Below are 13343 nucleotides of genomic sequence, written 5' to 3'. Positions count from 1 at the left end.
TGGCATCTAAGGCTAGTGGTTACGATCCCTGGGGGCCCCCCGCCCCAGTAAGTAAATCCTTCCTTGTCTTTTATCATCTTGTGGCACAAGTCAAAGTGTCTCCTTGCCCCGACCCAGCCTAACAAACATCACATTAAAGGCACTACAGCTTCAAATAACAATACTTTCTTTTTCAGGTTGTTAAGGCTTGGAGTCTGGCATAATAAACCCATACATACAGCAAAGACTGTCTGTGGCCATTTCAAAAATATAAATTACTTTTACAGGGAGGAAAAAAAAAATCTAAACTATACACTTCCTTTAAAAACAAAGAAGGAAAAATACAGCAGGTAAAAACATACAGGAGCATCTTTTAATATCACGTCATTTCGAGAAGAAGGCCACTATTTGGTACAGTGAACAAGTTCAACGAGTAAGTAAATCTTGTAAAGTGTTATCAGTGACAGAAAGTTTCTACTTGGAAAAAAAAAAATACGATTTTAGAAAGTGAAGCGGCTTGTAACGGTGACAGCCCAGTGACGGTCTTGGCGCCGCTCAGGTTGTCTGGTCGAGAGCTCTGAGCAGATCGCTGCCTTGGAGAAGTGTTGAGCTGCCCAGAACCGGGACGTTAACCTCACAGTCATATCGTGTCAATTCTGGCAACAGATATGGTTCAAAAGATGGAGCGATTAGACGTGAGGTCAGACCTGCAGAAGGGAACAAAGGAATGGAATTATTAAATACAGTATAATGATTATATGTATTAGGTTATACTAGAACGAAAATCCTGTGCAGCTGATGCAATGATATGGCAGGTTAATTGACTCCTCAATTGGCCATACTGTGGCCTACACCAGGAAATAGGATTGCCTCCTGTCCGGTTTTGATCAGGGGGTGGGGCTATGAGTTGATCGCTGACTGGCCAACTGTCATGTCAATCAAGGATAGCCCACTCCAGATTTCCTAATTTGGAAAACCAGGCAGGCAGTTTTGACCTGGACAGCACTTAAAGAGATAAGGATGCCAAAAATTAAACCTTGTTTTTACATCTATCCCAACACTGATCTGCATATTATTTGTAATTTTACATTAAAAGTATTTGCCGGATCCTTTAAAATTACCTATCTGATCACCATGTTCCCCTATGAGGGGCTGCCATGTTTGTGCAGCACAGTCCGTTAGCATTAGAAGCTATAACTGACAGGTTGAGAAGTGACAGTCAGGTTGGCAAAACAGTCAGGTTTAGGAATTTCAGGTAACAATAACTTACAAAAGCAGCCCTATAAGTGAACAATGATCAACATGACCTATAGGAAACTTTTAACGTACATTAATACATTACATTAATAAGACATTAATAAGACAATAATAAGACATGTTTTTTTAGTGTCAGTATCACTTTAAGAAAACTGGGCTGTCCAGACAAAACTGCCTGCTTGGTTTTTCAAACTAGGAAATCTAGACTGGACTATCCTTGAACGATGTCACAATCGACCAATCGCTGATCACCATTTCATAGCCCCACCCCCTGATGTCACAGCCCTGTCCACACCATCAACCATCCCTCCCCCCTGCCCAGAGTTTTAGAAGCCAAAAGGTGGGACAGGCAACAATAGTAGGAAATGACTTGCTCAGCCAGTTATGTTAATGTTGTGATAAAAGAACAGTAACTAATAAATATACCTTTCATTTTTTCTGTTTGCTGCATGTTGTAGTCATGGTAACTGCAACTGAAGAACGTATTCGAATAAGCAGTTTTCCGCCCATCCCTGGGAGGCGCTACACATTGCTGCTGTTGCTGTTGACTGATTGGTTGGTTGAGCTCTCTGTGGCGGGTACAGACATACCCATCTGAAAATATAAAATATTTCGCTTAAGTGTGGCTGCCCATGTAAGCAGATAAAGTGACTGTACATCTAACAGAGAAATCACAATGATGCACAGATATATAGAGGGTTAAACAAAAATTTATCTAATTTGACTTTTTTTCTCTTCGTTTATGGGGCAGAAGGACATTACTTGGGGCTTGAAGAAAGATTTCACCAGTGATGTTCAAAAACATTGTTAAAGGGGTCGTTCACCTTGAAATTAACTTTTAGTATGATGTAGACATTGATATTCTGAATCAACCACAATTGTTTTTTTATTTTTTCCCAGTTATTTGTGTTTTAGTTAAGCAGCTCCCCAGTTTGGAATTTCGACAGCTATATGGTTGCTAGGGTCTTGTTTACCTTAGCAACCAGGCAGTGGTGTGAATGAGAGACTGGAATATGAACAGGGGATGAACTAAATAAAAAGATAAGGAATAAAAAGTCACAATAAAAATAAAATTGTAGCCTCAAAGAGAAAAAGTGTTTTGGCTAGCGGGGTCACTGACCCCCAATGTGAAAGCTGGAGAGATAGACAAAGAAAGCAATTCATTCAAAACCGATAAATAAATAATGAAGACGAATTGCAAAGTTGCAACATTCTATAACATACTAAATATTAAAGGTGAACCGCCCCTTTAAATAATGAATTTGCATTAAGAAAAGTCAGTAACTCTTTAAGGAGCCACCCAGTACCACTGACACAGCATATTCACTTTTTGGCAATAAAATAGCCTGTAATTAATAAACAACACCAGTAATGGTTGATCCTGAGGGATAAATGAGGGTTTCATGAAGGCCCCTTAGCTATTTAGATCTTGTTGAACCTCTCAAGAGGAGACTTGGCCTGGGAAATCCGTACATATTCATATATGTGTGTTTTACCTGCGTATTGTAGGCTGGGTAGTGCAGAAATCACAGCTATCCACATCTGCTGAAGGGGCAGATTTATCAAAATGTGAGTTTAAAGCTTAATACATAAAAACTCACCCATGTTCTATTCATTCCTATGGGATTTTTAGAATTGTGTTTATCAAATGGTGAGTTCTAACTTTCACCCATCTAAAAATCCCATAGGAATGAATAGAACATGGGTGAGTTTTTATGTATTAAGCTCCAAACTCACATTTTGATAAATCTGCCCCTCAGTGTTACAGTCAGTGCAAAGGACTAAGCACTGCCCTACCCTTGGATGAAAGTGAACAGACTCACCATTAAGGACACTTGTACTGAGGGACTTCCTTTCTGCAACCAGTGGACAGCTCCCCGACTTCAGAGCTTTCATTCGTTTCCACATTATCAGGGGGTTGTTACTTTCACCCTGTAAGTCCCCCTGTAAATATATAATTAACATCACATACTGTGAGATTATCCATAATTAACAAGAACAGAGCTGCTATAGTGCACGGCCCATGTCTCTAACTGTCTTCCCTGCCCCCAGTGTGCTCTACACTTTTGTAGTACCTCTATTAACACAACACCTTCCCTGCCACCATCATCTATGGCAGTGATTGCCAAACAGTTGCTCGGGGGCAACATGTTGCTCACCAACCCCTTTGATGTTGCTCCCAGTGACCTCAAAGTAGGTGCCATTTTTAAATCTCTGGCTTAGCGGCAAGTTTTAGAAGCACAGAGACACAGTTTTACCCCAAGCAGAGCCTCCAGCAGTCCACATGGGGCTACCAAATAGCCAAATTGGCCTTAATTGGCTCCCCCAAAGAACTTGTTTCATGCTTGTGTGGCTCACCAACACTTTTTACATCTGAGTGTGGCTTACAAGTAAAAAGGGTTGGGGATCCCTGATTTACAGCTTGGGCATGACAACACACAGACTAATCTGCAGTGCTTCATTGTGCATTTGGTTTCACTAGACATGCGCTACTAGAAATAAACAATTTTATAACTTACCACATCAAGCTGTGGAAATCCTTGTTCTCCATAATCGAGCTGCCGCTTCCGTTTCATACTGTTGCAGAAAGGAATCTCTGCAGGGTGTAAGTCTTTGCCACGCTGCCCAAAACTCTCCAGGGACCTGTCATCAACATGGCTTTTAATACTGATAGATTTATATTTGGAAAGATGCTTTCAGCGTCAGCTCGGCTAAAAGATAAGCTCAATTTACTCGGTTTCGTGTGCTTTGGCTTCAGTTTATAACAAGGCAATGCCAGTGATATAGATGTAGCTGCCCTTTCCTAAGGCCATCTATACAAAGTATAGGAGCAATGCCTGATATCAGCTGAATGAGTTAATAATACACTCCATTAAGGATATAGCCTGCACCATTGCTTCCCATCTGCCTTTCTCTCTTTCCCTTCTGCTCCTTCCCCCCCATGAAGTCAAAGGCAGGAAAAGGGGCAGATGTACCATAGGGCTGCTGTATTTAAGCTGCGCTTTGGGGTAGATTTACAATAAAAGGGGTGGTTCATTAACTTTTAGTATGTTATAGAATAGCCAGTTCTACTAGCTAATTCAATTGGTCTTCATTATTTATTTTTTATAGTTTTTTTTATTAATTGCCTTCTTCTTCTGACTCTTTCCAACATTCAAATGGGGGTCACTGACCCCAGCACCCAGCAGCCAAAACATAATTGCTACATGAGGCTACAATTGTATTGATATTGTTACTTTTTATTACTGTATATACTCGAGTATAAGCCTAGTTTTTCAGCACCCAAAATGTGCTCAAAAAGTCACCCTCGGCTTATACTCGAGTCGGGTGCCATGGGTCCCTCTAGACTAGCACCCTCTCTCCTTTGTGTGCAAATTAGGCCACCCGCAACCAGACCCTCCAGTGCCCTGGCCTAGGCTCCCACTAACAATACTTATTTCCCCTTACATCGCCTCCGGGACTGGGTCTGCTGCCAGTTTGCCAATGTGCAATGAGTGTGGGGTAGTACTCATATACTTTTTGTTGACCCTCTTCTCCACTTACAGAGCTAGTTTACTGTTTTTCTTTGAAATAAATATTGAAAAACATATACCCCACTGATGCCTCAATTAATGTAATTTTATTGGTATTTATTTTGATTAATAAAACTTAGCAGTAGCTGCTGCATTTCCCACCCTAGGCTTATACTCGAGTCAATAAGTTTTTCCAGTTTTCTTAGGTGAAATTAGGTACCTCGGCTTATATTTGGATCGGCTTATACTCGAGTATATACGGTACTTATTTTTCTATTCAGATCCCCTCCTATTTATATACCAGTCTCTCATTCATATACCCGTCTCTCTCTGGTTGCTAAGGTCATTTGAACTTCAGCAACCAGATAACTGCTGAAATTCTAAACTGGAGAGCTGCTGAATAAATAGTGAAATATTTAAAAAAACATAAATAATAAAAAACAAAGACCAATTGCAGATTGTTTTAGAACATTACTCTTTATATCACAATAAAGGTTAATTCAAACTTTGAACAACCCCTTTGAGGCTGCTTTCCTTTCTACTATACTACTAAATAGCCTACTAAATAGGTAAGCTATGTCTAATGAACACAATTCCATTTTTGTTTTCTTGTAGAATCTGAATTACAGTTATTTCAACATGAGACACTTAGCTGAATATTTTTATTTGTGTATTTACCTTTGTTTGTATAAGGGCATGTTGTGCAAATGAACTGGTGGCCCTGAAGGCAAGCTGCTTAGAGATCCATTGTACTGCTCCACAAACCGCCATTTGTTAGGCATATAACTGACAGGAGGATCCGGCGGCCATTGAACATTAGGCCTCCCGCCCACTGAAGATAATGGTGGACTAGCACCTGTATGGTATGGTGTTAATGGCAATGCCTTTTTCTCATTGTTAAAAAGTACAGAAGGCAGTGGGTCTTGGCTACCATTATTGCTTTTAGCTGCTGTAGTTTGACAGATGTTCTGCTGAAGAAACTGATTCTGGGGAGATGGGGTGCTTGGCTGGAAGAGCGAGCTAATGCTACTTAAGTTCTGCTGGGCTTTTTGAGGGGTGTCACTGATTGTGCTTTCTTCTTGACATATAGGATTCAGTTGGAAGTCTTCACCGTCCATAGGAATGTATGGAGCAAGGGTTTCCAGGTCAAGATCATTAAAGTCATTCTAGGGGGAATGAAGAAAATGACTGATCAATGAGCAACCCAGAAAGTTTTATGATGTTAATTTAGGATCCTGAGGGGATCCAAAAACAAGACTGTATGATCTAGTCTGGCCATTCAACCATGCTCTTTCTTATTGACTATTCATACCTGCGACACGCTGGTTATGGCTTTAGTGCACAAGTGTGCCTTGCACATTTTACATTACATTATTATGGATCTTAGAAGTAACATTTGAGTGCAACTTAGACGATCTATAGAGGCAGGTTTAAATCAAGTGTCCCATAGCGGGCAGTTTTTCAGACTCTGGTCAGTACAGTGGAAATATATGTTACTACTGTTGTACCTGAGTGGTGTTACACTGATTCTTTGCCTCAGTATCCATAGCAAAAAGCTTCTCAATCAATTCAATCTTGAGATCTTCATCCAAAGACGAGTAATATGCTTCTGGACTGCTTGGCTACAATTAAAAAAGTGTGTGTTATAAACAGAGGCACAATCTATGGTTTAGGAAAGCAACAAAGAGAAAATAGAAGAGGTTTTGTGAAGTGCTTTCCTTTTGTTGCTGGGGGTGAACTGATAACACCGTGAAACTGATGGTTACATAATTTACTGGAGCCGCTTTATTGAGTAAATATGGACAGACGTTTGGAATGAGTGACCTACTTAGCTAACTACATATATATGATATCAAGGAGCAAAACTGGGAAACAGGTGCGTCACATGAGGTGGGAATATTAATCTACTCTACTTCTTGCTGTTGCAAAGTTTGAAGACCCCAAATCCTGCAAATTCACAAGAGTTTCATGCTTGTCAGTCCAGACATAGGAAGCCTTGCTGCTGGACATCTGCTAATTACTATTCATCAAGCCATAATCCAGCACAACAGTGATGAATAAATAACAGAGCTACTAATGTGACCCCTTGTAAGTGTTAATATGCACAGTGAAGCCATGGTTTCCCTGTAAGGAAGGTTTGCTATTTGAGCATTTAGAATTGCCCAGCAAACTCAGCTGGTAAGCTTATTTTCTGAGATAAGTCCCATTACAGTGAGGCCTTTACAATATAACTAGGTCAACATGATTATTACACATTAGGCAATTATCTGAGGCCAAGACCTAGTTTTCATATTGCAAGACCGACAACTCCAAATAAATAAACAGAAATGGTGCATGGATAATGTTTCAATTCAGGTTGGGGGTCTGAAAAAACAATTGTCAATTGTTCCTCCAAAAAGTCCTCCCCTCTATCATCATAGTCACTGCTGAAAAATACATCTACACGGATGTGTACAATGTTTTAACTATAACTACAGATCTGTCACATTTGTTATTCTGAATTATGGAACCCTGCAATATCATCCTAGTGGTCCTATATAAAGCAAACCTAACCAAAGAATTGATTATCTGAAGACTGATGGTTGGTGTAAAAGTTCTAAAATGTAAGATTTCTCACCGTAGAACAGGTACTGTTGCTGCTAGCACTGGGGGTGCTGTTTCCTGTGGATACCTGAGGTGCTTTGAAGGACGGAAGGTTTATTATGTCAACCTGGGAATTTAGGTTCTTGACCTCCAAAGGCCACTGCTTGCTTGGACTTGTCTGGACACTATTAAAGTTAGATTGTTCATCAAATGTCTGTGAACCTGGAAAGACAGAATATTGTTTTTTATTAGCACACCAAAATAAATATGCAAGGCCAAGCCATAATGATTGTGAGCAGCTTAAGATATGGCCCTAAACATAGTCATGTGTCATAGTCATAATCAAATAAATTGATAAAGTCTCACGTTCACCCACCAAAGTCCAATGAAACAATTTCATCCCCGGGGGTGGGTGCCAGCTGGGCAAGGTCCTCAGGTTCCTTTTTAAGCTTGGTGAACAAGAAATCACTCTTTTCTTGAACGGAGCTGCTGAAGATGGAGTTCATGGTCATGAGATGGGGCTTGAACAGGGATTCTGTTTGGTCCATGGAGAATACAACATCATTCTTCTCAATTTCACTAATGAAAAAAGAGACAGCCAATGATTACTTTCCGTCGCTTTGTTGAAGTTGTCCCTTTGGAACAATCGATTTTTATCAGACTACTGCATGGGTAAGGTGTTGCACCCATGTTAGCTAAACAGCTCCACGTGAGCGGTAGTAGGTGTCCTTAGAAGCCAAAGGGTGTCCGCCTACTATCCAAATGGTTTACTCTGTTTTAAAGAAACATTCTTTCTGAGCTGCAGATTTTAACTTCACAGATGCCCTACACAGGCTGTTGCCTTACCTGAGGACATAGTTGACACAGACGATGCACTGTGGTTGAGAGTTGCGTGTGTTGTATATAACTGTACTTTGTGTTTCCACCCATAAGTAGCCACCGTGTTTTGCAAGCATCCGGTACTGACCAGTGACCACTTGGCCTTTTGCACACACTAATAAAACACAAGGAGAAGGCAATGACAATACAAATGTAAAAGGTTTGTCCAACAGAAAAATGAACGAAGTAACAACCCAATAAGCCATACAACATACAGTAAATATGAACATACATTTAAAGATTTGTTCACAGGTGACAACCACTCATGGGCTGTCGGGTTGGGCTGATTCAATCATAAGAGAGGTAATTACAGGCCTATGGGGGGGAGTTGATGCAGTTCTTGCCTGTTGGGATTTTCAAACCTGCCCTGTTGATACCCAGACAATTGTGATCCCATAGATTATAAATGTTATTACAGAACCAATGGCAAGGGAAATTCTGTTACAACAGGAAAATGGAATGAGGGAGGTTTACTAAGAGATCAGGGGACATTCTCTGCTCTTCGCTACATAGTTTTCTATGGCTGCTGTTAATAGTCCACTGTCTTTTCTCAGCCTCAAGTTATATAAAGGCCCTGGAATCTATATTTTATTACTTACACACCAGAATAGTTGACTCGGCAATTCCATAACTAAATTATGTGCTTTATCCCCTCTAGTTTGAATACTTTCATTTTCTAGTTCACTTAAGATTCCAGGACTTGTAGTCCGGCAACAGGTGAAAGGCGATTCTATATACAATACTGCCTATAGTTAGGCAAATACACATTCTCTAAGCAAAACCTTTAACAAGAACTTTTACAAGGAGGCGAGGGACAAAAAGCAAATACGCTCCTGAATTCTCTGAGTTCCAGTTTACAGTAACAAGCTAAAGCAACCATATTAAGAAAATCACAGTATGTTTTATCGTGTTATTCCCCAACCACTAAACTAAAAGTCCAAAAATAATTTAATCGCATTTGTATGATTTATATTACTTTGTGTATTAAATAAATAAATATAATATACTTTGGGCTTTTTTGTTCAATTGCATATTTCTTTAAACTAAAACCTTAAAGGGAATATGGCTAGAAATGCTATATTTTGTACATTGAACTTGCTGTGCCAGCCTAGAAATTCAGAATCCCTATCCCCTACTAAGTAAAGACCCAAGCCTTCGAATTTGTAAGTAACTCCCCATCTTGGATCTTGTTAGACCATTTCTTGAGCGTCAGTGGCACTGCACATGCTCAGTGTGCTCTGAGATGCTGGTGAGAAGCTAGGCTTAGGGGTCATTGGGAACCCTCAGCAGTGAGATTTCTTCAGAAGCTGATGCTTTGGGGCTGTATTGTATTGCTATATACAGTATATAGTAACCTTAAGCTCAGGTAAGTGACAGCAGAGCATGTTCTGTAAATCAGAAAAGAAGATGGGAAAGTACCGGCAGGGGCATTTTCAGAGGCTTTGGGCTGGTACAGAATCCCAAAACATAACAGCCGACATGCTGTAAGTTCCCTGGGACAGTCAGACGGAGGTAAACGCCACTTTAATATGATGTGATGGCAGTGCAGGGGCAGTTGTAGTTGGTTTTGTCACCATTACAAGCCAACGGTTAACCACAGCAATGTAAATGATCTACAATACGCCTGTAATTCTGCCTTCTCCTTGCATTACTCATGTATAACAAACAGAATGCATGAATTACTATAAATGCGGGTAATCCTCTTCATAATCATTACACCCTCTCCTATTAATCTCCCAATTACAGGTAGTGCCAGCAAAATAGAAACAAAACAAAAAACAAAAGTCCTCATACAGTTTTCCTATAAAATTCATAACACTTGTGCTCAACACAATTAAAGGGGAAATAAAAGCACATTCATTATCTGAAGCTATTTTTTATTTTTATTTTTTTGTAATAGACTGTTATTTCATCCAACAATGGGTTAAACATGGACCTTTGCCTTTCAGTACAAAATCAAACACTCTTGCTAGAATCCATGGTGTAACCATGCTCTGTTCTGTTTTATGGCACATAATTGTCCTTCTAATAAGCACGGTGTCAGTGACAGTCATTACCAAGGGGGCCTGCTGGTGGATTACATAACGGCTTTTACCTCTTTAATCTTTTTTCAGAAAGTACATAATGTTCTCAGAGAGCAAAATAAACAGCACAGACCCTTCTGCAACTCTGTATTAGTTATCAGTGCTTGATATCTGCTGCTTGCCGAAATGGTATCTTCGTGATATGGAACAATCTTTCATGCCCTTTCAAGTCTTTGTGTTAAGTACCTTCATTGGTGACTGTTGGTGAAGGCAGTAAGATGGCAACCATGGATAAGATGGTTACTGTATATATGCCTAGGCTAACTAAAACATAAAATGTATATACAGATATGGGATATATGGACCTGTGGCTTTCCAGAGGTCTTGTATAATGTGAAGCACCATGAATGAAGGATAAAAACATTCATATAGGTAAATACTTGTAGTATTCATTTATTACAGAGAAAAAGCAAGTCAGTGAAAAATTATGAATTGCTTTTTTATATCGGCCTCTATGGAAAGTGGGATTCCTACATTTTGGATATTTATTGATAATGGGTCTCGGGATACAAGACACTTAATGTAGGCTTCAGTTCTCGTTGGGTTGCTGGAGGTTGTACAATATATGTGTAGATATATACATACACATTATAAAGTGTAACTGGCAGCAATATGCACTCTCTAAATCAGTGGTTGCCACACTTTATCAGTTCAAGCCCCATTTTAAGGTTCAATTTTTGGTCACCCTAAGCTCATAACAAGGTATTTTTAGGTGTATCTATATGAGAAAATAGGCTTTCTCCTCATATCTCACCCAAACTGGCCTTCAAGGTGGGCCTTCCGGTGCATCTATACAAGCAAACAGACTTCCCCTCCTAAATTTTACTAACCGAGCATTCAGGCTGAGCCCCCTCTATTCCCAGCCCCCCCCCACATAGTTTGGGCACCACTACTCTAAATCTATGTTGCTTGCAGCCAATAGAGCCAGCAAGGCCAACTGGACAACCCAAAAACCACTGGTATTGACAGTTAAATCAGACACATTGATGACATACAAGAATCACCAGGTACCAAATTTGTGCCAAGTACTAATCTCAGCTCCATTAATCACTTAACCTGTTGAGACTTGAGTGACACAAGAACATTTTCCAGAGAACAGCCTAATCTGACTGTAAAACTTTTGAGCATTATGTAAATGAAATGAGCTGAAATGCCAACACACGAATTGTGCAGAAATGCCATGTGTCACAACTTGTCTAAAACGAGTGTAGATGTTGCTGCATTTAACTTGGAAATCGTTGGATGCGTTGCTAATATCTGGGCCTGTGTACATCCATGTTATGGAAAGGGAAAACAAGAGGCACAAAGGAAGATTTGTTGCAACTTACAGTTCTGGTGGCTCTTAGTCATACTCTCAGAATCCAAAGCGTGATAAAACTCGTATGCTGAACGTCCAAGCAGCTCCTCTGGATGGTATCCAATCAATTCAGTTATTCTAACAAGGGAAACAAATTTGACTAATCATACTGGGTTCATAACAAGTTTACAGACCTAAAAAATTCTACCAATCATTTAGCCATAGTCACCCCAAATTTCACCCCTTATGATGGGTTTGTAGTCTAGATATTCTCCCTAGACTTCACCCTAATTTTCTTTCAGGGTGCACCATCCTGCCAGCACTCAAGGAAGGAATGCCCTAATTATGTAAGATGCAGTCACATGACATTTATATTATATATTAACAAATATATGATTGTGAATCCCTAAATGTCATTTGAATTTCCACATATTATTTTTATTATTAATATATACTAATAATGAATCCAGTTGTTGTCCCTACAGAACGTTCTTGTGTTCTAATGAAGTTTAGAGCAAGCAGACAGTCACAGGGTGCACTGAGGGCAGAATCATTACTACAAAACAAGGCTCTTTGTACAGTGCCGCCATATTTTATAAACTAAATGTGCTAATTGACAGTTTTTGTCACATGATAGCTCATCAACAAAAAAGGAAATAAAAAAAAGGATCTAACACTATTTTTTTACTTTTAGATGTTGTTTAATCAAACCTTACAGAAGCACAAATAGGAAATTCAAGGTTCTTTTTCTCTAGGAAATTTGGTTAAGGGCTCTGGCACACAAGGAGATTTGTCGCCTGCGTTTTTTCCCCCCAGCGCTTTGGCGACAAGTCGCCATGACAATACACACGAAGAGATTTCATGCGAGTTGAGCTCCAGGCGATCTGCTACCCATGGTACCACTCAACAGTTACCCCTCCCACATGTTTACTCAAGTCGCTCTGAAAAGTGTCTGTGTGCGATTTGAAACAGCAGGCGACTTGAAGTAGCCTCGTATGTTTTCATGCTGGCGATTTCCATTGGTTTAGCATTGGCATCTTGTCGTTCGTCTTGTCGCCAAATCGCTCTTTTAAATTTCACCGGTGACAAATCTCCTCGTGTGCCAGAGCCCTAAAAGTCACAGATTTAACTGAATGAAGTCCTTTAGGGCTCTGGCACACGGGGAGATTAGTCGCCCGTGAAAATCACACCGACGCGTATGCCATCCCACCGGCGATTTACATTTTCGCCGGTGGGATGGCAATCCGGGGAATTAGTCGCCCCGAGGCACAGGAGATTTGTTGCGGGCGACTAATCTCCCCGTGTGCCAGAGCCCTAACGGTCAGGATATGCCCCTATAGGTACACAAATTATACTGCCGTTAGTATTGAAATGAGCACTATGCCAGTGTTATGAGGGGTAACAGAATTTGGAGGGTAACATCAGGGTTGAATTTGAATACTGCTCTTTGGCTGCCTGAGAATGATGAACAGGAATGATCTAGCCTAAGAACAGCTGCACAACGGCAGCCATGAATTACAGCAAAGTGACATGGACAACCCAATTAAGAAGAAGTTAATAAGGGAAATAGGTATTAATTGTTATAACTGATTTATGTACAGAAACAGACACTTCGTGGTTGCACATAGGGGATAATTCCTTATACCTCAGTCACAGCTGAAATTATTTACAGGGATGCCTTCCCTGGGCCCCACAGTAGCAAAAACAGGGCATTGCCATCTTTAGTAAGATGGTGATAATAGTTAAAGATGG

General features: G+C 40.2%; 1 protein-coding gene across 1 annotated transcript in view; it reads right to left on the bottom strand.

Annotated features, from left to right (window-relative positions):
* Positions 1-330: 330 nt before the first annotated feature.
* Positions 331-13343, bottom strand: part of epas1 (endothelial PAS domain protein 1) — an 83747-nt gene continuing 70734 nt past the window's right edge. The window contains 10 exon segments of the mRNA NM_001005647.1: positions 331-686; positions 1663-1830; positions 3060-3180; positions 3756-3879; positions 5427-5914; positions 6257-6370; positions 7366-7553; positions 7708-7910; positions 8178-8325; positions 11623-11729. Of these exon segments, the coding sequence (NP_001005647.1) occupies positions 535-686; positions 1663-1830; positions 3060-3180; positions 3756-3879; positions 5427-5914; positions 6257-6370; positions 7366-7553; positions 7708-7910; positions 8178-8325; positions 11623-11729 (1813 nt within the window). The 3' untranslated portion in view covers positions 331-534.

The sequence above is a fragment of the Xenopus tropicalis genome, chromosome 5 (assembly GCF_000004195.4).
Source record: "Xenopus tropicalis strain Nigerian chromosome 5, UCB_Xtro_10.0, whole genome shotgun sequence".
Taxonomy (NCBI): Eukaryota; Metazoa; Chordata; class Amphibia; order Anura; family Pipidae; genus Xenopus; species Xenopus tropicalis.
Note: the sequence above shows the minus strand (reverse complement) of the source record. Positions and strands in the feature narration are given on the sequence as shown.